Genomic DNA, 21,440 nt, shown 5'->3' with positions numbered 1-21,440 from the left:
TTAACTCGTGAAAAACACACACGCAAATTAAATCTAATCAGCATTTGAAACATACAATGAAAAGTCAAGATTGTTTTGTGTTTTCAAATTTTAATGTAAGACTAAGAACTAACTGGAATTAGTTCACCTGTACAACAACAGCACACGCACACATATGTAATACACAGTTTTGTCCAGCAGAGGGCAACTTTGTGACGCGGGAGAGGGAAGAGGAGGAACAGTGGGAGGAGCTAGCAAACCTTTCCAGATTTCTTACAGGTCTAACTGGCTGGGCTTGGCTTCATTCAAGCTTTCACCTTGAACAGGATACACTCCGGACATCAGAGCTTTTACGGTAAGCTCACAAAAATATACCCGTGAATTTGCAAAAGATAAATCTTGTTATTCACAGCTACTCTTAACATTTTACTATAGAGGACCTTCTGTGACATGAAGGGAAAACACTACGTGATATGAAAAAGTACCAGGCTAGATTTGAGTTTGATTTAAATTCAAAAATCCCTGCTGTTCAGCTTTATACTGTCTAAAAATAGAATTTAAGTCATAATGTGTTATTTGTGGTGTCACTGATATATAACAAGGCATTGTTGTGGGCTTATTGGTGTGCTCTGTTGGATTTCCTGTTAAGATTTGAAAGCTTGTTAATAATTACACCAGCCTGAACCTTCAGATTCAGTTAGACTCTGCTCATAAAACCCGCCCTACCTTCAACAATTCGCATTTTCTAATGTAAGTCATCAAGTATCCTAACTTGTCATTATTAATAATACCACCACATAGGTTTTTTCTGTTCTGCCATGCTGTGAATGAAGGCCGTGCGGAGTGTGAAACACCAGCATCCAGAAAAACTTGTTTACATGAATAAAATGCAATGGAAAGCTCAGCTGAAACACTCCACAGAGAAGATGCGAGCGACACCGATCTCCCCATGCCTTTGAGGGACGATCTAGAAGCAATACACCTGTATGAGAGCATTGATGACCTATCACAAAATGATGGGCCTAATTTGTACGACATCCCAGAATCCCCCACTTTAACCCAGCCTAAACCTGGAAATGATATCTGGAATTTTGAGATCGGAGGTCCTGGAAATACCAACCAGCAGAGCACCATTGGTCGCCCCCCAGTACCCCCAAGATCTCCTAATCTACAAAGATGTAGGCTTCCCAGTGAATGTTTGAGAGGAGAAAAGGTCCTTCGACTTCCTCCTCCTCCTCCTCCTCCCAGGCCGGGACTCAAAAAGCAGGTTTCTTGTGATTTCAGCGAGCCTCTTCAAAGACTGACTCGCTCCAAGACCGTATGCAACCAAGTGAGCATCTCCAATACTCATTGTAGACAAAAAGCTCCTTAATGTTCAAGATCGAAACCCAAAATACAGAGAGAAGACTGAAGAGTGTCTCTTGTATTCTTTTCCTCATCAGGATATATGGGCCATCACACTCATAGACACTCCGGAGGGCAGCACCAAGACAATGGTTTCGTTTTCTGCTGCAACTGCCAGGTATGAAAATGACCATAAAAACAACTTGTGTGGAAATGAAATGACTATAAAATGCTTTTGTTTACAATATTCTCCTTTACTATGACAGAAATCAGGCAAACAAAATTAGTCACTGGACTTTAAATCTTATATGCTGTGTATTTACTGTCAATTGTTTTGCTACTGGACGGCTCCTCTGTAGTTCCAGTTGGTTTCTAATCGCAATCATACTTTCATTTGGAATTTTGCAACCTGTTTTTCTTCACTGTCTCTGGCAGCTTAATGTCAAAATACAAGCACACAGAAAGTCTTTACAACTCCGGTTTGGTATGCGGTCGACTGCTGGACATCAACCGTGCTCTGCTGCAGCAGGTCGAGGTGACTATCAGTGTGGTGTGGGACCAAAACCAGATCCCCATTCCCACCTCAGGTAACATTTGTATATATACCAGTTCACTTGCTTCTGTTAGCTAGCAGCAGCTCCCATCCAATGTCACAAAATACTGGAGAGAGAGAAATCCTTTAAAAGTGGCTACAATAGTGCAATTTGTACATTCAAATGTTTAAAACCCATCACTGAATTCACTGCAAAGCTTCTTCTGTCATCATGCACTGACTCTGAGATGACAGTGCAGCCATCACACATGGTATTTGGGCAGAAACGTGGGCTAAGCATCTTTCTGAGGTCTTTACTGAAAATGAGGTCTAACACAAATGTAATAATATTTTCTGTTGCAAAGTTTAACCACAAATCAATTTTCTTGCTTTTTGTCTGTCCTTAAGTATCTGCAGACAACTTAACAACATTTGTTTCTTCCTCCGTCTTTTGGTTTCTGTGGCAGTTAAATGAATTTAAAACAGGAAAAATGATCATAAAATGTTGCTTGTTACTCGTAGTCTGTTTTAGAAATTATGCATTATTGATATTTCTAACTTAAAAAAATAAATAAGTGGTAAAATTGGCATAAAGTGTTAACAGACTTATCAGCAGTCAAGTAAGCAGCTATTACCCAACCTCGCAACCCAGGAAACTGTGCTGAACAGGGTCATTTGTAGGTAATATCTATAAATGCTTCATAAGTTTCTTCATATGTTGGCATGTGTGGTGTCTCTGAAGTCTAATCTTTTATCCAGTGAACAGGACAGTGAAGAGTCTGATCGAGGACATCTCCCAGCTTCTAGACATCCCTCCTGACCAATCTGAGCATTGCGTATTAAAACTGTGCGACTCCGAGGAGGTTCTCCAGAAGTAAGTTTATTGCTAGATTTTACTGCAAAAGCTCATGACGTCCTCTTAAACCTGCATCGTTTAATGTGGTGTAATGCGCCCCATGCACTCTTTTTTTTGGTCTGCCTTTAGTGAAGAGCTGCTCGGCATGCACGAGACAATTCAGATCTACTACAAGCTTAATCTAGAAGTCCCCGTCCGACTGGTAAACATCAACAGCATCAAACGTGGACTGGCCAGAGATGTGAGTGGCTCAAGGTCCTTTTCCATTTCCTCTTACAGAAAGGATCCTTTCGCTTCGTCCCAAGTCTTGAAACAATGTACAACTCTTCCCGTTCCCTGGCCGGTTTGTTATCGTGAGAACTATTGTAGCTGTAAAAATCTCCACCCTGAGCTCTTGACTTTGCTCTGTGTAAACATGACGCCATGACTGGTGGCATTTAGCGTGAAGACGTAAACAGAATAAAGGTGAACCCGATGTGCGCTTAGATTTAAATGCATAAAAGACAAAATATGCATGTTCACTGTCGTGTAATTCGTTAAATGTTTTATATAAGCTACATATTGGATATTATTTATGGAAGTTGTCCACATATGAGCGACACCATAACCATAAAAATCCAACATTGCGATCTGTGTCGCCCCCTTTAAGGCTGTGGATGACAACACTGCATGCCAGCTGTTCCGGTTCCTTGCTTCTGCTTTCGTCTTCAACACCAGCAAGTAAGACAACCAGCAGCACTGCATACCACCAGCTTTGAGGAGTAGTTTCATTAACAATGACAGCTATTTGATGGCGAGACAGTCAGATGGTGTCTGTTTGCAGAAAACATGAAGAGAGCTGGTTTTACTGCCACTTTGTTTACACTTTTTCCTCCCCTCTCAGGCTGAGTCTTCAGAGTGTGCTCAACACCTACTGTAGAGAGGCAAAAGAGCTCTTCAGTAATAAGGTCAGTAAAATAAATAAATAAATAAAAGCAGCTAGTGGATTTTCTTTCTCAATACATGGTTGTCCAATATTTCTCCTCATTTGTGTCTCGTCTTATTATGGTCTGCAGTCTGGGGTGAATATTGGTGTTATTGTGAGCCGTGCTCGGACCATCAGCAACCTTCTGTGTGGTGTCACGTGCCAAGAACTGGAGGATGCCATTGGCAACCTCAACAGGATTAACCCAAGACCTCTGGTAGGTTATATCACAGAAACAGAACCATCAGTATAAATAGAAGTTAGTATCACACTAACCTGCAAAATTTGCCTCAATCTCATCGTTTTTCTTGTACCTTTAAAAACCTGCAAAAAATGCCTGTTCACATTAGAAATGACAGATGTTTCATTTTTTGTGTTGCAGAGTCATGAAGAGATAAGTGAGTGTGCAGATGGTGAGTATCTATACTGGTACGTGTGTGGTTGTGTGTGGTGTATATTTACTGTAAACTTTTTGTTGTTGCTGGACAGCAAAGAAGTTTTTTAGATTATTTTGGGCGTCAGGTTTATTTCCATAAGGAGAATCTATTTGAAAGTTATTTACTCATTGAAGCGTTGGTGACTGGACTCCAATCAAAAAAAAGAGAGCAGATTAGTGTCAATAGTAGAAGTGTCTGTATAACAGACAGGATGAGGCATGTAGTGGGTAAAAGATCCTGGAAATAATGGTGTTAAAGGCAGAATGATAAAATAGCAGAGTTTTAAAGAGCAGGAAATAGCTTTTACTATATGTGACAGACAAGAAGATGATTGGATCAGAGTGAAGAAAGAAGTGTGATATGAAACCGAGCTCCCAACACAAACTTGCCCACCAACCTACATGGTTATGAATTTTTAGTTTTGTAACAACATGCTCAATATGCTCAAAAACTTGAAAAACATATTTGTTATTTAAATATTTACAATTTTTGGAAGACCACTGTCAGACATATCAGTTTTGCCTCTGGCGCACAAACATGGTGCTATATGTACACTACTCTTTACTAACACTGCTTCAGTGCCATGTTTTGCATTTTATCAATGCCAAAGGAAAAAGAGAGCAAACTACAATTCTGGTATACTACACCTGTTATTGATACATCTACATAAAGCAATGACGATCATTATTAAATGTTTCAGCTATCAAATTTTGCTGTAAAGGTTCTACTAAAAAGTTGGACTCTCTTAAGTGATGTTTATTATCTGTGCTCCAGCCATGCTCATTCTCCACGAGGCGCTGCAAAAGCTGCTGCAGGTGTTTTTTGAAAACTTCCAGTCAGACTTCAGTGCCCCGAAGGTAACGAGCAGCTTGCAAATCTGTGACGTAGACCACAACCGCGACATCCTCCAGCTCAAAGTTGCTGCTCTCTACAAACTACAGCCCATCTGGGTAGACATGTACGTGTGTGGTTATTGTATTTTTATATATTTATATATGCATGCACAAACTCAATTCACGCGCTCAAGCATGAATGTTAACCACACCGTTGATATTCACTGGATTCTTTATTGTTCCTCTTCTTTTAGTTACGAGTCGTTCTCTATTTCGTGTGAGCTGACGTACGTCGGAAGGAAGCTCTGCGACAGTGGAGTTTGTGAAAATATCAGCACTGCCTTGTCACACGGAAACACAATCCAGTGTAACCGCATGTAAGATTTAGATAGTGCCATAAGTATAAATTTTATTTTGTCACGTCCAACTTCCTCTTTCTTCATTTACAACCGGTCTAAAGTACGATAATGTAAAATAATTGCAAGACAAACAACGCGTGTAAATGAATAATATATAACCTATATGTTCTTTGTTTTTAGGATAGTATTCCCTGTTTCAATAAATCAGCTTCCCTATGAGTCCATGCTCACTTTTCGCCTCAAGGGCTCCAAGAAAGGCAAAACTGCTGAGCTTTTATCGTGGGCTGTACTACCTCTTTACAGCGATAGGTAAGTTGTCATTAAAGCTTACATCTCTATAGCACCTATAAAGTTTTTGGGTCTATTTGGATTGGTTTAAAATTCATATGCACACTCATTGGACTTTACGAGCACTTGGAGACAGTGGGTAGGAAAAACTCCCTTTTAACAGGAAGAAACCTCAAGCAGAACAGCGCTATTTTAGCTGTAAAAATCTAAACCTAATTGGCTGATGAGATATTTGCAGTGATGAGGAGTTGGACAGGTGTTCCTAATAAAGTGACTGGCGAGTATATGCAACTGTGAATTAAATCATGTATTGGTGTTAACTGAGGAAACCCCAGTTCCACTATCTCTGTGTTTGTTTTCACGCATTAAAATGAAAGTGCTTCATTCTTTTAATACTTTAAAGACTCAAAACAACAGATGGAAACATGTCACTGTGCAAGAACAGTTTTCAAATTGCTTTGCATTGCATGTGTTTAAAGGCGGGTTGTGTTTTTACAAGCTCAGTGTAGTTCTGTTGCAATAAGTGTATTCTCTCTCTCTGTGTGCAGGACTCTCGTAACAGGCACCGTCTTGCTCTGTATGTCTACTTTGGCTGAGCTGTCTTTTCCTCCGTCCGCTGCCCTCTTTGACAGCCACAGACAAGCCACTGGGGTGATAATGCACGTAAGTAATACTGGACAGCTCTGCCCTCTGTTGATCAAAAAGCAAAACGACACCACATTCCTTGACTCTTTATCTTCCTACCTTTTCCCTCAGCTTCAGTTTCAAGACCAGGTTGAGTGGGAGTATAAGAGGCCCATTGCACTCCCTGGGTCAATATTGTTCACACAGGCTTGTGAGGAACTGCAAAAGAAAATGCTGGAGGTTTCAAAGAAGCATTGTCTCTGCTTGTGAGTAGAATGACTTAATTCCTGAGTCATTTGAGAACAGGACTAGTCAGAAATACCTTGGACTACGAGTTCTCAGTAATTCTTCAAGATTGCTTCCAGGGTTTTGTTGTCAAGCAACACATTCCTAAAATAATTTTTCTTTCACCAGTCTTACAGAGAATGAGAAAGCGTTCCTGTGGACGAAACGTCACAGCAGCGACAAACAAAGTACGTTCCTCCACCTGCTGCTGGGCGGAGTTTCCCACTGGTATCCTGAAAACCTGACAGAAATCTATACCATACTGGAGAACTGGGCTATCTATCTACCTGAGGAAGCCCTTTTCCTGCTTAGCGACAGGTACAGCGTTTACATGCAAAAATAAAGTGCTGTCACTTAGAAAAGCTGACCAAAAAATTTATACAACATATGAAAGTAGTTATCAGTTCAACTAACACAAGGTAATAACTGGGTACCCTAAAACAAGGTCAGCGTAGTCTTTGGTTCTGGCTTCCTTTAGCCTAACACTGATCGTCCTGGATCTGGAATATCATTTCTTTAATCTTCTTAATATTCCTGGCCACCTACATTATCATCATAAATGAAGCACAGCGCATAATTCAAGACAATAAACACTAAAGAACTTTTGTAATAGAAACTGATGGATATCTGGTTAATGTTTCATTCATTTAAAACAAAAATGATCTGAACCCTTTCCCACTGATCTCACTTCCAGCTTTCATGATCAGACTGTACGACAGACAGCCGTTCAGTACTTTGAGCAGATACCAGATGGGGATCTGGAGGTGTATTTACCACAGCTGGTCCAGGTGAGCAAACTAACACACATTCAAACCTTTCAAAGGAGATCTCAAAAAAAATATGATGTTGAAGTAGTTAAATTTTTCAGATGATAAATTGGACAACTGGTGGCACACTTTGCACGCTCAGTAGTTTGATGTGTGATTGATGAGTGATCATTTCCTGCAGGCACTGAAGAATGAGTGGAAATTGGATGGACCCCTGGTAATGCTGCTGTTGGAGAGATCACTTAGGAACATACGCATCGCTCAGCAGCTCTTCTGGTGAGTCAGACACTAAACTGATGAGGAATAATACTAAAACTACTGGCATTTAATTCAGGTGAAAATGTTTATTGCCATATTAACATGAAAAAAGCTGAAAGACTTCTGTCTTTAGAAGCTATGTCTTTCTTACTGTAAAGGGTTGTGTGACATGACTTAAACTAGTTTTTCCATAACATACGAGGAACTGCAGGATTTCCCGCTAACTCTTCTCTCTTGACACTGTGCACCGCCCACTGCATAATGGGCCTCCCAATAAGAGATCTAAAGATACCAGCTGGTATAAAAATGCAGCTGCTATTTTTAGAGCTGATATCATTGAATATGATCACAGAAATATATAAAGAAGTACATTTTGTGCACGCTAAAAGAGGTGAAATTTAGGAAACTGCCTTTGTATTCTAGTGTGTGTTAACAAAGCAAATCTTCACTGGCTTTCACACACAGTTAAGATGCTTCACTTATCAGTCGACCTTATTTCTTTTAGTTCTAGACTCACTGTGTTTAGGTTCAACCTCTATGATGCTTTTAGGCAGTAAGTGACAACATCATGCATGCAAAGCTTTACAACTTATGCTAGAATATAATGTCAGGCTGCTGGAGGATGCCCGCAATGACCAACACTACCAGAGCTGGTTCAGTAAAATTCACGCTGCCCTGCTGCAGTGCTGCGGCCAAGCACTGAGGGAGGAGCTGCAGCGCGAAACCAAGCTGATGGCCGTGCTCGTACAGGTGGCTAGTGGCATTCGCAGTACTGACAAGGCTCGTCGTAAGGTCCGTAATTAACTCATTGGTGCATTCACTTCCTGGCTTATAATCCTTGTAATCATCGTGTCTGTCGATGTACAAGAAATGCATTTAATTTTTTGTTTTCTTTTGTGTTTTTTCTCCCGCTTTGCTCTTTTGTCTGCAGAGTACTTTGAAAAAAACAGGGTGGAGAATTGAAGACTTCTTTAAGGATGGGATCAGCTGTTGCCTACCACTAGATCCTGCTGTCTGTGTGAATGGAGTGAAGCTAGAAGTAAGATTGTTACCCACCACATCATATATCAGTTTTTTTTTTTAATGCAAACACACAGCAACGTTTTATTTCAGGTGTTTACTCTTTGATGTGTTACTTCCAGGCCTGTAAGGTCCACAGCTCATTTGCTGCTCCTCTGGGGATCCCATTTATCTGCATTGACCCTCTGGCCAAGAACTACAATGTTATCTGCAAGGTGAGTAATGATATGCAGTTGGATCGATCCACACTGTGTTTTTGCTTGTTGTCTTCCAGGGAAATTAAATCTGTTTCAAAACTGCTATTACATAGCTCTGAATATTAGAGGACACTCTAAGGAAATCTCAGTTAAACGTGTTGTTTAGACAGGAGATGACCTGCGTCAGGACATGCTGGTACTTCAGATTGTCCGCGCGATGGACAGAGTGTGGCTCCAAGAGGGACTCGATCTACAAATGATCACCTACAAGTGTATTTCTACAGGCCAAGCTCGGGGTCAGTATGATAGATTTGTTTGTGCTTTTGAACGTCCATAAATAGTCTGGGAATTTGTGTTTTTCCAAAGCTTGTTATTTTATGCTTGTCAGGTCTGGTGGAAGTGATACCAGAGGCAGTGACCCTGGCAAAGATTCATAAAGAGTGGGGTCTGGGTGGAAGCCTCCGAGAGGACACTCTGGAGAAATGGTTTCACATGTTTAACAGAACTAAGGAAGACTACGAGAAGGTTAAGACCATCTGAAAAGCCTTTTCTTAACGATGCACTGTCACTGCTCCATCTTTCTCGTGCATAACACTTTCTGTTTATATGCAGGCTGTGATGAACTTCCTGCACTCGTGTGCCGGGTGGTGCGTTGCTACCTTCATCCTGGGCATCTGCGACCGCCACAATGACAATATCATGCTGAAAAAAAGTGGGCACATGTTCCACATTGACTTCGGGAAGATAATGGGCAATGCACAGATGTTTGGAGGTGTTAAAAGGCAAGTCAGCAAGTCAAGCAAAGCAGCATTTTGAAAAAGGACAGAGTGCTGTTATGTATGAGCAACAAAAAACATTTTCCTGCTCAATAATAGGGACCGGTCTCCCTTCATCTTTACATCTGAGATGCACCACTTCATCACTGGTGGAGGGCAGAAGCCTCAACGCTTGCATCGCTTCGTGGAGCTCTGCTGTGAGGCTTACAACATAATCAGACAGCGTTCTGCACTCATACTCAGCTTGTTGGAGCTTGTAAGACTAAATAACATTACAGTCCCTTTTTAACTCTGTCTGAGAACGGAAAACATCCCGTAAAACAGGTTTCTACCCATTGTGTATATTTCCAGATGCTACATGCAGGAATGCCAGAACTGAAGGACTCTAATGACTTGCAGTACGTCCAGAACAACCTCAGACCTCACGATACTGATCTGGAGGCCACCTCCTTCTTTACAAAGTAATGTGACGTGTGTGGCAACGTCTTCCTAAGAATACATATAATCCTTCCGCAAATAAACAAACTTGCATTTAATTTCTGCTGTTTGTGTTACACCTGTGGTAGGAAGATCAAGGAGAGTATGGACTGTGTTGCAGTCAAGTTTAACTTCCTGGCACACAACATTGCTCAACCCAAGACAAAGGGCACCCTGCCCCGGGAGAGTGCTCCTGCTCCTGCTAGTAACATTCAGGAAGCTGTCATTTTGGGATACTCTGCCAAGGGAAAAGATGTGGTAAGCCTGCAACTGCACTTTGGCCTCAGTAACAAAACAAACCATTATAAAATAGATTTTACCTGATGCACTAAAGGGCTGTTTATTAGGCCCAAATAGCTGGAGGAGGCAATAAAACACTTGGAAGTGACAGCGAATTCACACTTTTTTTTTTTGATTGTTTGCTGTCACTTACAGCTTGTCAGAAGGCAGTCTTGTGCTTATAAAGTCTTTCCCAAGGGTTGGGTGAGGAGTATTTGTAAGCATTTACTACTCTTTGATCCGAAGAGCTGTCCTGATGTCAAGTGCTTCTTCTTCTAGTCACATTCAGTCTATAGTAGAAATAACAGCAAGGATCAAGGATTCAGGTGTTTGCAAAAATGCAGTGAAAATAAAGGAGTTTGCATATGAGCAGTGATTTAAGCTACTAAAACAATCTCCCTGGAAGCTTTTAACACAGTTCCTGTAGTCTCTATCTAATGTAATAATTGGTTGTGTTTGATTTGCAGCTCTATGACCTAAGGATAACCATTGACGATGGGTTTCTGACCAGTGAGAAAACATTTGGACAGTTTGAGCTGATCCATAGGGAGCTGCAGAAACACTTTATTGAATCAACACTACCACAGTGAGTGAATAAATTAACATAAATCCTGCTCTCATGTATTATATTTTGTTGCACAGCTCGTTCTCATAGTAATTACATAATTAGATGCATGACTTCGCTTCCACTCCTTTGCTTCCAAGGTTTCCGAGCTGGTACCAGATGTCATTCACGCCAGGCAGGAAGATGTCTCTGCTGAATAAATACCTAAAAGAGCTTTTTGAAGGACCTTGCAAAGGAGTGAGTTTCTTCCCTGCTTTAGTAGTCCTTTGTGATTAGCTGTTTTCCCCATTAGAGCTGAACTTGAAAAGTATCTCAATTTGCCACCCGCAGAATGAATTTGTCTGCAGCTTGTTTCTGGATGGTCCAGGACATAACCGAGGTCCAAAATGTGCAGGTAAGAACAATGGAAAAAATATGTGAATGTGAGCGTTGATTGCGTGGTATATTGAGAAAAGTGTGATATTAGTTTATTTATAAGAAATTCCTTTGCTGTGATCTAATTGCACTTGTGTGATTATCTGTTGCAGAAGAGCAGCCTCAGGTCCAGCTTTACATTACTTACGTCAACTACAAGCTCTCTGTAATGATAAAACACCTGAAGAACATTGTGAGTTTCATTTATTCTTATTACTGTCCCGCAGCATTTAGCAAGAGTAAAGGATGTATAGTTAGGGTTCTATATCAGATATATACTCACTGGATACTACATCAGGTTCACCTCATTAACTTAGTCATACTAGTATGAGGTTGGACCGTCTTGCCTTCAGAATTCCTTAATTCTTCATGACATAGATTCAACAAGGTGCTGGAAATAATCCTCAGACATTTTGGTCCTGTTGACATGATAGTGTCACACAGATCCACTTTCATGTTGTGAATCTCTCATCCCGAAAGTGCTCGACTGCACTGAGATCTGGCGCCTGTGAAGGCCATTTGAGTACAGTGAACTCATTGTCACGTTCAAGAAAAATGTTTGAGATCATTTAAGTTTTGTGTCACAGTGTGTTAAGCTGTAGGATCCTTACTTCGATCGTGTCCATTACACCATCATGAACTACCAGAGGTTATTCTCCTCTTATACCAACCAGGTATTTGTGTCCTAAGAACTGCTGCTTACTAGATTCTTTATCTTTTTGGAACCTTCCCTATAAACCATAGAGAAGGACATGGTGAAAAAGCAGATCAGCAGTTTCTGAAACACTCCTGTCTGGATTGAGTGATTGTCTGTGGCTCGGGAGATAGAATCGGTCATCTACTAATTGGATGGATGGTGGATCGAATCACCAACCTTCCGGTCCATTCATCGGAAAACAACTAGTGTAAATGCTAGATAGCCATAAAACAAAGTGCTTGTATGAATGAGGCAAGTTCTTTGAGTTTTGAGGTAGAGTAGAAAAGTGCTTTATAAGAACCAGGTCATTTACCATCAGGCACCAAGAACCACCCCACATTCAAAGTCTCTTAAATCACCTTTCGTCCCCATTCTGAAGCTCAGTTTAATCTTCAGCAGTTTGCAAAAATGCATTAGTTGCTATCATGTGACTGAGTGTACTTGTGGCACGTGCTCATTCTCCTCTGACTTCCTGTTCATTCGCCTCTCCTCAACAGAAGCACCCGAACGGTTCTAACCCTGATGCCTATGTTATCACATACCTGAGGCCAGACCCTCGGAGGCGCTCCAAGAGGAAGACAAAGATTGTCCGCAATAATGTCAACCCCATCTTCAATGAACTGGTAGTGCCATCATTCCTCCTCTCTATCCATGATTAGACACAGTCAAGACATCTCTTGGTACTTAGCTGTATTACAGGGTAGCTTGTACATTTATAATCTTTTTCCACTAGTACATAGTGGCTTGGCTTGGCTCAGCTCCACTAAGTTTTTGGGTTTTCCATTAGGTGGTAGTACGTGGCACCAGGTGCTTTTTTTAATATCTATATGGCTGGGGTTCCAAGCTATCTGAGGCAATCCAAAAATGTGATCGACTGAGTAGCGTCAAGTGGAAAATCAGCTAATAGTACTTAATACTTTTAGTCTGCGTGCCTTTCACATGGGTAATTTGTTTTCACTTAAACTTCTAAACTGAAGTGCTTAGTTTAAAAAAACAACAAAAAAGAAATTGTGCAGTACAGCCACAATCACAAATTTCACCTAATATGATGATGCATCCTTGAACCCTTGAGCTGGATTTTGTCATCATGCATTAGCTGTCACATGTACAGTTAATTGTGATGAAAAAAAAAGTTTGTTTTTCTTTTGCTTTGTGTTTTGAATACTTCTTCAGATAAATTGTTCTCACTCTGACTTATAACTAAATGTATGAATGTGTTTATATATTTCATTATAATGAGAGTTCCTTCTGTGCTGCTGCAGTCTGATTTACAACATGATCTTTGACCCACTAACCATCATATTCCCACAAATTTATAGCCTCTTATAAACTCTTATTTAGAATTATAAAACCACATCTTAAGCTAGGTAACTAAAGTGTCTCCTTCCTACTCACAGGTGGAGTACACTTCGGTCACACAGCTGAATGGGATAGTCCTGGAAGTGGTAGTAAAGAGCAAGAAGGCTTTTGTGGCTGCAACTAACATAAAACTGGACGAAAAGTTGCTCAATCAGGAGCTCTGGTTCCCTCTCGGAAACTCTGCTATCTGACCTCAGAGCTGCACTGCAGGCTTACTGCCAGCAGGGGGTGCAACCACATCAAGTGAGGGACCACATTCATGGATTTGAGAGGGAGATGCCTGAGAAGAGGAAGAATGCACTGTATACAAAACTGCATGCCAGTTATACCTATTTATCAGATGCAACTTAATCCCATTCCAGACTTGAAAACACTGCCAGATGGGAGTGTGTGGATAAAGTTACAAAACAGACTGAAAGAACACAGCGGACTGTTTACTGTGTGACACTGAATTTATTATTTCTAAATTTTTATCGAATGAAGGCCTTTTGTTCACTAGTTTTTCTAATGTTACTTTGGTGATGGATGAAGAAAACGTATTTTTTAATCACTGTGGCACTTTCGTTTGCACTTGACTTTGTTTTTACTGAGAGCAAAAAGCAGACCTTGTAAACGTGTACGTTGCCGAGGCTGTGGACGCGACAGATTAAAGAGGAGGTGATGCAGCACCGCCGGTTTGTTACCTGAGTGTGTTTGTCCCCTCAGGCTGCGTCAGCTGCACTGTCCTTGACCAGTGGTACTGGAGGCGTGAGGGGGTGAGGGAGAGCGTGTGAGCAGGATGACAACTCTGCCTTTTTGGCCCGTGGGGCTGAGTTAACACTCGCCCCCTCACCAGCCTTTTGACTTATCCATCAGGAGCATTTGAACACCGATTTAGCACGTGTGCACGCAAAGGCAGACAATCACATGATGACAAAAAAAAGAAAGAAAAATAAGACGCGCACACTTTCAAGGCACAACCAGGTCTTCGTGTTATCTTAATGCTGTCCTTTCTCTTGACAGGCCTGCTGACCCATACTTTCCTCTGCCTCATTCATAGTGATTTAGTGGCGAAAGAGGATAGAAATAGACTTCCCTGAACTGGATCTGGTTAAATTATGTATACCTCTGTGAATCTTATTTATATTATTCCCTGAAGGGTCTCTAACAGGGAAGTAGGGCTGTAAGATGGTACTCTTTAAAAGCTGTGCTCGTGGAGTATTAGTTTATCCTGGCGCTACACATCCGTTTCAGGCCTGATATATTGTTTTTCTAATCATTAACGATAAATACCTCCTTCCCCCACAAAAAATGTTGTGGATGTGCAAGACCCTTATACAGCATGTGCAATCAAGTTTACCACATAAAAAAGAAAAGAGATCAATCTACTCCTCTAAAATCATTACTCTAGGAATGTCTCTATTACTTTAGAGATGCAAGGAGAGAACTATTATGTGTGTTTTCAGACTCACTGGAGCCTTCTGGTCTTTTCTTCTGCAGCATTCAGTTGCAGGCAGTGGGGAAAAATAAATGCACTTCTATTTTCTGACAATAAAAGTGGTATTTATATCTGAGGAAATGGTTCTTTTTGATTTATTTATATATTTTCATTGTTGCTGCCGCTGCTGCTCCCACATCAGCCACGCTTCTCTATCTGCTGGCAAGGTGTGCATGTGTGCCTGTGTCGCCGTGTGAGAGAGTCTGATACGGAGATGTGTTTTTTAGGAATGCGAGATATAGACGAATAGGGAGGCTGGATCCAGGCTGAAGCCGTCTTTGGATTGGAGAGGCACCCACCTGTAGCCTGGAGGTTTGAAAAGAACAGTACGTATGGTCATACAGGATCATTTCCATAAAAACTCAACCGAAGCACAGATAAACCACTGGAAATTTAGGGGAAATACAATGATGCCCCACATTGTCACCTGATGTAATTTAGCCCTTCATCTGACTGCCCTACAACCCTCTACCTTCCAGCACTTGCTGGCTCACCTTTCTTCAGACTCTTGAAGGGCAGGGTGTACTGGCCTACAAACTCACTGCTGAGAATGCCGGTCTGATCTCTGACACAGAAGCGAACGAGGCACAGTTCAGGCAAGCGAATCGTGAAGGACATGTCAGTATCCCAGCGAGGACTCAGAGCTAGAACAGAATTAACAACTTCATTAGAGTCAGTTAATGTTTCTTTGAGGTGCTAATTAACATTTTTGGATCAAACACTGGATCACACCGCTACCTCTATGTGAAAGACGTCAACTGTAATGATGAACACAGAGAAATTTATCACCTGCCTACAAAGATCATTGTTTTCGGTATATAATTTATGGTTTTGGGCTTTGACTTTAACCAGTCTTACATCATTTGAATAAAACGGCTCTACATATCCACTGAAGTCTGCTAAAACTTAGGACAGACAAAGAAAAGTGGTTAGCTAATGAACATAGGAAAGCATTTTGGAGCCTGTAAATATATTTTTGTCATAAGTTAGTGGAGCCCAAAAGCAGATTTCAAAGGCAGAGTATGTGATTTATATTCACCTGGAGGCCAGAAACACAACTTCAAATGAATTCTAATGTACAGTGGCAGATAAATAACAAGTAAACAAGCTCTGTTTTATGGGGTGATAATATGACACTGTTGGGTTCTCAGCTTGTTCCAGCTGTCTTCAGGCGAGCTCAAAATATTACAAACTTGACTTTTACTTTATCATGAAATTATTGTCAAAAGTGTAGCTACGCGTTAAAATACTTGTTTCAGGAGGTGGTATTAAAGTTGTCACCGGCTTTTGAAATTACACACCGCCTGAGCTCATCTTGAGTGCTCTGACGCTAATACACGCTCACAACCTGTGCAAAAAGTAAAGTTACCGTTAATTCAGCTTATTGTTCAACCTGAGTTAATCGCTTTCACTTGCTGCTTTGAAACAAATGCAGATGTCACAATAAGAATAACAATGCTACCGTGCCAGTATTTTTGCAGGTACAAACCGCTCTTACCACTCTGCCAAGCTGCTGATCAACCAAGTGGTAAATTAACAAATACAGTACTGCGCAATATTGTCGAAACACCCCCTATTTCTCTACATTTTGTTCCAAAGAGCCATACTTTCTTGTCTTTTTGTTAAAGTAGTCTTGAGCAATAGTTCTCAAAGATTTTGAAATTTTGATAATCTGGAAAGAATCTGATTGAAAATAGCCTTATTGTTTAGCATTTCAACAATCCCAAACATGCTGCCAATACAATAAAAGCGTACCTGAGTAGCAGAACACGCAATGACCTCTCTAGAGTATGAGTATGGGATCATCTTGACAGAACAGAATAAAAGGCAGCCAGCATCCAAAGAAGAGCGTTGAATGTCCCTCAAGAAGCCTTTAGAACTATTCTTGAAGACTACTTAGAGAAATGACAAGAAACGTTGCCTAAGAGAGTTCAGGCTGTCCTGAAAAATTCAGGAGTTTATACCAAATACTGACTTTTAAGTTCATTAGAAATGTACACTCTTCTTGCCGTATAAATAGTATATTTCCAATTTTGCACATGTTCCATTTTCTGAGCATGTTTCTATAATATTTAATACTATTTATCAATTCTGCCCAACTATGCCTCACTGTGAAGCAGGGAGAAACTACCTTTTAGATGGTTTACCAAGCAGTAGTCCCTCCAAAACAGCCTTCCATTCCTGACAATCCTGCCATCATTTTAACTTTACCTGTGCCCAGTGCAATGTGTGCAAGCTAAACATAAAGTGGCTGTCGCCTGCAAAGACCTCAATGTCAAATGCCAAGCAACATTTCAAGTTTCTGTTGCAGTTAGCAAGCTAATGTTGCAGAAAAGTGTTGACTGGACTTTCAACCATTTTCACTGCAGTGCTCTGTAGCTCACTAAGGTGAGCGACCACAAAAAACACAAACACTTGATCTAACAGTGAATTTAAAAGCTGTTGGGATAACTGACCAGCAATCAACAGACTCACAGATGACAGCACATGACCAGTGTTGACTGGATTTTAAAGGGTTTGCTGAATTCTTTTAAACAATTTGATCAAGTTTCTCAATCCAAAATGACATTTGTATTCACCTTACCTGTTTTATTAGATGACTATATGATTAATGTTCATATGCACATCATAACAGAGTATCAGATGTATTCACTCTAGTGCTACGTCTGGTACTCTGTTTCCTCCTTCTCTCCCTCCTTGTCTCATCTCACTCCCATGTACAAATACACACATGAAATCCGTCCTTCCTACTTTCTTGAAAGCTGAGTGTCAATGATCTAGAGTTAATTCTGACAAAACACAACTTGAACTGATCAAAGTGAAGCTAGATCTAACATAATGGAGAACAGATTGCTGTGTCTTGGTACGTTGTGATATGCGCAGTTTGTGTTGTGCCACCTACAATTGTTTTTGACAGTATGTGTGTTTTTTCTGCAGGAGTCTGATGCAATCCCATGAATCTCCACTCTCACAAAGGGGTCCAGAGCTTTTCCACTCCTGGGTAGGGGTAGGTTGGACCCACTGATCACCTGTGGACAAACACACACAGAGGTATACAGTAAATTTAAGTAAATGATTAGTGAGAATCTCAGAAACAGTAAGAATCAGTAAGAATCAAAAATCAGTAAGAAGAAAACAGTAGAGAAGAGGAGGGAGGGTTTGTAATTACACTAGTCTGGAGAAAGGCAGGCTTATCTGCAGTCGTCTCACACTGAGCTTTCCCTCACTGGCCCTGATCAAAGACAAACCTGCATGTACTTATCACGACATGCCCTGCTTGGCACTGATGTAGCCTTACAGTGTCCAGCCTAGAATTACAGTCCCTTTCCTCTTCTGTAGTCACGCTACAAAACCACAAAGGTTCTGATACTTCACAGTCACAATGGTCCCTACTTGTGAGTTCATAGCTAGCAGGTTGGAGTCATCATTAAATAAACCTTTTGCACGTACTTGACAGTTTTATGCTAAAAACTCTTGCAAAAGCTCAAGGGGAAATATTGTTTTCCTGAACAGATGAATAATTTAATGCTGAGATTGAAGATTGAAAACCCAAACACTCCTACCTAAGTTACAACACCGTCTGCTACTCATGAGTCTGATTCACTGAGTTGAGGGCTGTGTTGAGATTGCGGGATTTTCCCCGAAGTTATCGAATAATACAGAGCGATGATGTGAATAAATAAAGGCGGGGCCCTGGGCACACTAAAACACAAGCACGCAACATTCATATTTATGCATCGTGATGTGTGTTGTTGTGCATATTCTATTAGAAGACAATGTCTGACATGCATTTGTTTAACTTGAGCATGTCCTTGTAAAACACTGTCTGACCAAGAAGCATTTTCTTTGTCAGATGTAAGATTTACACAGATTTTCAAAGATTTACAAAAGCGATGTGACAGGAGTTTAACAGATATTCTATTCAGAAACATAAAATAATAATAAGTTAAAGACTGCATAACTCAGCCAAGGCTGAAAACTTCCTCTATACCATGCATAAATGGAGTCCCTGGATGCAGAAAATTATACTCAAAAATATGATGCAAGGTGTCAAATATTAAATCCTTCCTAAAAGTTGGATCTGAATTCCAATCACCTTTGACAACCAATCACTTCTACGTGGGTCTAATATTCACACCAATCCATAATATCCGTGGTTGTTGTTTTAGCAACAAATAAAAAAGAAAAGAAAGAAAAGCAACACTGTGCATATAAAGCCATGCTGGTTATGGTGTGAAAGTGTACTGATACATTCTACATGCTAACTTTAGCATGTGTCAAATGCTAGCGCTAACATGCCACTTTAGGGTTACAGTAGGTAATGTTTACTGTGGTGACTCCTTTCGCTAAAAAAATTCTTTGCACAGCTGAAGCTGAACAAAACTTCAATAGTTGCAGGCTTATGGTCATCAGGGATTTTGCACATTTAAAATCAGGTATTGAAAGAATTTGCCAATAAGTATACTAGTATAAAATACTTCTTGGCAGCACGGTGGCATGGTAGCTAGCACTGTTGCCTCACAGCAACAATGTCCTGAGTCTGAATCCGGCATCTGGACGGGCTTTTGTGTGTTGAGTTTGCAGTTTGCATGTTCTTCCCGTCTCTGCGTAAGTCCAGTCCCAAACTCCAAACACATACAGTTAGTAGTGTTAGGTTAATTGGTGATTTTAAATTGCACATAAGTGTGAATGTGAGTGTGAATGATTGTTTGTCGCTCTATGTTAGCCCTTCAACAGACTGGCAAGCAGTCCGGGGTGTGGGCCCTACCTCTTGCCCTAAGGCAGCCGAGATAAGCTTCAGTCCCTTTGCGACCCTGAATTGGATAAGCGGAAGAGGATGGACCGATGGTATTGTATACTAGTGCTAGTCTAGTGTTTCTGCAGATAAAGGGGGCTTTTTGTTCAGTGCTACAAAGGTTTAATAGGGATGAATGGACATCTCAAGCCTATGTGACTAGATTGTTTCATTGTTGTTTGCGCTTTTAGTTTAGTTGATATAAGCTTTAAAGAATGTTTTTATTTTTACACGCCTTATGATCGATCATGAAACTGATATCAACATAATGATGTTCCCTCCTCTGCCTTTACTTCATGTGATCCCGCACTGTTCCCCATGCTGTTTCAGCAGTACAAAACCTCGATATCTCTCAAATCTCTTCTCATAAGATCAAATCGTGACAGTTCTCCTTATGAGCTCAGAAAAAGATATGTGACTGTGCTTTTTCGGCAGCTTCTTTCACTTTTGCTGTGTGGCTTTGTACATTACAAGTGCTGCTATTACTGTCCCCCAAGTTGCTTAAAATAATGAAGGAGAGATGATTTATTAATTGGACCCCAGGTCTAATTGCATTAGATCACTCCTGTCTCTCTTTTCCTAATTTTCTAAAGGAGATAATCTAATTAAACAGACACTCTTGGGGAGTTTTACATCATTGTTGGTTCAGAGCATCCGGCAGGAAAGTATTTAACTGCAGGCAAGAAGTGCAAGGAATAAGATGAGCTCTGCTTCACAGTGCCCTACATTGTGAGGGATATCCACACTTATACATGCACGTGAGGCACACATACCCACAGACAGTCCGGTAACGTTACACCTTAATCCATAAATGCACCATGAGTGGATTATTCAGGGTCTAGTGCTCCATAGGTGTACCTTGAGCAGCAGGTATGTTGATTTACGCTTGTGGTGGCTGCTGTTGGGATCGAAGCGCATCTGGGTGGACATGAGAACCGCCGGCTTTAGGACGTAGCCACAACCCCCGTTGTCCTGGAAAAGTCCATCATTAAGGTCCATAGGCAAGCCCGGAGACTGGAAATTGAGTGCCACTGCAAAACACCACAGGACAGTCTCTGAACAATGAAACAAGGAGACACAACACAGTGGAGCAAAAATTGCAAATGCCTAAAGCTTGTTAGATAAAACAACCAGCTTGAGATGATCCCTGCAAACCTTCTGTTTTCTAAAGCTCATTTTCATTCTGCAGGAGAGAGTTAAATTATACAATGACTTGAAATGTTTCTGCAACAATGGCTTTCATTGCATCAGGGAGTCATTCACAATTACCAACTGTGCAATGACTGAATGCACAGTGGGCTGTTCTGCTGTGCACAGTTATGTTTTGGCATGTGCACTGCACACATCATCAGTGACTACAGATTTCAGGCATCAGAATAGAGTGCCAGATTAAGTCTCTCTCTGGCTGGACAGAAATCATTGATGAGGGTTGAATAACGTATATAAATAATGCAAAGAAACAATTCGGTGTGAACCCCCATGTTGCTCTGCAGCCTTCAGCTTCTCTTTCTGTGCTCTCCCCGTGTGTTGCCGAAGCCCTGTGGATCTTCTGCTCATCTAACAGCAATTGATCCTTCTAGGCTACTGCTTTGTTCCGCAGACTCCTGCAGCTTTGATCACCATCTGCACGGCTCAGCGATCAGCGATCAGCGAGGCTACATGTCAGAGTCAGTGACTGACTGGCTGACTGATGAAGATGTATGAAGAGTATGTGTTAAGACAGAGTGACAGGAACACTGGCAAAGACAGTGTCAGACAGATAAGGCTTGTGACTTTAACCTCATAGGCAATCTGTTACATTTTTAAACAGAGCTTAAGGCCTGAATGCAGATGCACATGTTCAAAGGAAATGCAAAGA

At 41.0% G+C, this 21,440-nt stretch overlaps 2 protein-coding genes across 3 annotated transcripts in view; one reads left to right on the top strand and one right to left on the bottom strand.

The window, feature by feature from the left end:
- The first annotated feature begins 228 nt into the window (after nucleotides 1-228).
- pik3c2g (phosphatidylinositol-4-phosphate 3-kinase catalytic subunit type 2 gamma) lies at nucleotides 229-14,863 on the top strand. The gene is made up of 33 exons (XM_026175517.2): nucleotides 229-334; nucleotides 781-1,309; nucleotides 1,422-1,501; nucleotides 1,759-1,910; nucleotides 2,615-2,729; nucleotides 2,841-2,952; nucleotides 3,361-3,431; nucleotides 3,595-3,658; nucleotides 3,767-3,892; nucleotides 4,058-4,088; nucleotides 4,887-5,070; nucleotides 5,200-5,322; nucleotides 5,485-5,613; nucleotides 6,141-6,255; nucleotides 6,349-6,482; nucleotides 6,631-6,819; nucleotides 7,196-7,289; nucleotides 7,450-7,544; nucleotides 8,138-8,318; nucleotides 8,458-8,565; nucleotides 8,669-8,761; nucleotides 8,910-9,039; nucleotides 9,132-9,268; nucleotides 9,356-9,525; nucleotides 9,619-9,775; nucleotides 9,871-9,980; nucleotides 10,086-10,254; nucleotides 10,743-10,861; nucleotides 10,981-11,077; nucleotides 11,171-11,234; nucleotides 11,368-11,447; nucleotides 12,449-12,574; nucleotides 13,349-14,863. Exons 2-33 carry the CDS (start codon nucleotides 872-874, stop codon nucleotides 13,499-13,501), a joined length of 4,146 nt encoding a protein of 1,381 aa, XP_026031302.1. The 5' UTR covers nucleotides 229-334; nucleotides 781-871; the 3' UTR covers nucleotides 13,502-14,863.
- Nucleotides 14,514-21,440, bottom strand: part of LOC113026583 (1-phosphatidylinositol 4,5-bisphosphate phosphodiesterase zeta-1-like) — a 20,631-nt gene continuing 13,704 nt past the window's right edge. For both annotated transcript variants that reach the window (XM_026175518.2, XM_026175519.2), the window contains exons 9-12: nucleotides 20,441-20,613; nucleotides 17,690-17,816; nucleotides 15,282-15,431; nucleotides 14,514-15,093 (exon numbers count right to left, since the gene is read on the bottom strand). In XM_026175518.2, the coding sequence (XP_026031303.1) occupies nucleotides 15,011-15,093; nucleotides 15,282-15,431; nucleotides 17,690-17,816; nucleotides 20,441-20,613 (533 nt within the window). In that variant the 3' untranslated portion in view covers nucleotides 14,514-15,010. The remainder of the gene's footprint in view (nucleotides 15,094-15,281; nucleotides 15,432-17,689; nucleotides 17,817-20,440; nucleotides 20,614-21,440) is intronic.

The sequence above is a fragment of the Astatotilapia calliptera genome, chromosome 7 (assembly GCF_964374335.1).
Source record: "Astatotilapia calliptera chromosome 7, fAstCal68.1, whole genome shotgun sequence".
Classification (NCBI taxonomy): Eukaryota; Metazoa; Chordata; class Actinopteri; order Cichliformes; family Cichlidae; genus Astatotilapia; species Astatotilapia calliptera.
Note: the sequence above shows the minus strand (reverse complement) of the source record. Positions and strands in the feature narration are given on the sequence as shown.

Coding starts and splice junctions, on each gene's coding strand:
- pik3c2g (XM_026175517.2), top strand. CDS start 872: ATGGAAAGCTCAGCTGAAACACTCCACAGAGAAGATGCGAGCGACACC. Junction 3,432..3,594: donor TTCGTCTTCAACACCAGCAA/GTAAGACAACCA, acceptor CTCCCCTCTCAG/GCTGAGTCTTCAGAGTGTGC. Junction 9,981..10,085: donor GCCACCTCCTTCTTTACAAA/GTAATGTGACGT, acceptor CACCTGTGGTAG/GAAGATCAAGGAGAGTATGG.